At 46.0% G+C, this 1,694-nt stretch overlaps 1 protein-coding gene across 1 annotated transcript in view; it reads right to left on the bottom strand.

The window, feature by feature from the left end:
• Positions 1 to 1,694, bottom strand: part of LOC103476351 (cullin-5) — a gene marked incomplete at its 3' end in the record, with an annotated part of 12,646 nt that overhangs the window by 7,982 nt on the left and 2,970 nt on the right. The window contains 3 exon segments of the mRNA XM_008428627.2: positions 3 to 189; positions 716 to 815; positions 893 to 1,002. Of these exon segments, the coding sequence (XP_008426849.1) occupies positions 3 to 189; positions 716 to 815; positions 893 to 1,002 (397 nt within the window).

The following is a 1,694-nucleotide window of genomic DNA, read 5'->3' as shown; positions in this document are numbered from 1 at the left end:
ACGGCGGCTCACCTTGCGGACGATGCTGTCCTCCACGCTGGACTTCTTGTTGCTGCCCTGCTTGCCCATCAGAGTGATCTCCAGCTGGCAGAACGGCTTGGGCAGGATGTCGCACTGAGTGAAGAACTTCCTCCACTCCGCGATGTAGGCCTTGAGGAGCGCCGTGTCGTCCTGGTGACTCAGCACCCGCTGTCAGACCAAACACACCACCAGGTCTTACAGGCACAAAGCGCCACTTTACAGCATCATCAGTTTCCTTCAGTTGGTTTAAAAATACTATTTATGTCAGATATGACTYAAAACTTATTTTGCTTCCTGATTTAACGCYTTGAAATTGGGTCTCTGTCTCTTTAAGAACTTCTGCTCTTTCTGAATCATCATCCCAACATGGCTCCTCTATTAACCCWTTGACATTTTCACCAGAGAAGTAGCTCCTATGATGAGCTCAGCGGGTGTTTGCTAATTGCTGGCTAGTCTGAAGGTGCTGTGGCTAGAAGGCGGGGCTATGTCCACCCAGACGTTTTGCTCAGGTGAATGGTTGCCATGGAAATTAAAGGATTTCTCCAGGTATGTTTTTGATGAGGGATTAACATTATAACATGAAAGAAATCTAAAATTTGTTATTTTTCATGACACTGCCCCTTTAAGAGCAGATTTTCTGTTATAACAACATGACTACAGCAGGTTAACCAGAAAGACGAGCAGGACGCCTTACTGCCTGAGCCTGTTTGATGAAGTCTAGGATGTCCTCCTTCAGCGCCTGGTGGATCTTAGCGGGTCCTTTGTCGTCCCACAGGCAGACCGCATGGACATCCCTGCAGAGACAACCAGGAGACACAAGGTGGCGCTCACAGGAAGCAACACAARCTGTTAGAATTACAGGAAGACTCACGAGAAGAGGTCGAACCACTGCTGCTTGGTGACGGATTCCTGGCGCAGCAGCTTCAGGACGATGGGGCGCATCAGGTCCCATTTATCCTCGAACTGGAGGGAGCCTTTGTTCTGGAGACAGACAGAGGAGGAGCACAAACTACAGCACACTTCTCCTTTTACATAAGTTATATTCTCGTTATTTAATTTCACTAATAAATAAAAACTTTAATTCATAACTGCAGCATCTTAAAGAGCAGAGCATCAGGGAACCAGAAACCCTCATCCATCAGTTCCTGACCGCTTCCAATTCAAATGAAATTACCAAAACTTTGACTGGAAACGTGGAGACCTTCTGGAGACCCAGGCCAAAGCAATCAACCCCAGATCGAGTCAAGCAGCTTTTAGCCAATCAAATTAGGTTCCTTTGATCATGTGACTCCAGTGGGCCGGGCCTCTTCTCAGTTWGCTGTTAGCARCATGGTTTAATRAACGTGAGTGAGGAGCTTTTCTCTCTTAAATAGAAATCATACCAGCAACTTCTTCATGGCCAGTGAGGATTTTTCACSCTTTATGTCATGTTTCACTGAGAACTAGAGCGCCACCTACCTGCAGAGGCTCTGGTTTAGAGACGTTAACCAGCTAATTGTTAATAGACAGGCTGTGGCCCAGCCTGCTGGTGTCATATGATCCAAGAAGCTTAATTTGATTGGATAAAGGCCACTGAGTTTCATCTGGTATTGATTGCCTTGGCCTGAGTCATCAGAAAGTCATCATATTTGCAGGCACATTTTCTGCTAATGAATTTAAAGAAAAAACTAAAT

Source organism: Poecilia reticulata, linkage group LG14, assembly GCF_000633615.1.
Source record: "Poecilia reticulata strain Guanapo linkage group LG14, Guppy_female_1.0+MT, whole genome shotgun sequence".
In the NCBI taxonomy this organism is placed as follows: domain Eukaryota; kingdom Metazoa; phylum Chordata; class Actinopteri; order Cyprinodontiformes; family Poeciliidae; genus Poecilia; species Poecilia reticulata.
The sequence above is the reverse complement of the archived record's forward strand: the minus strand, read 5'-3'. Positions and strand labels throughout refer to the sequence as shown.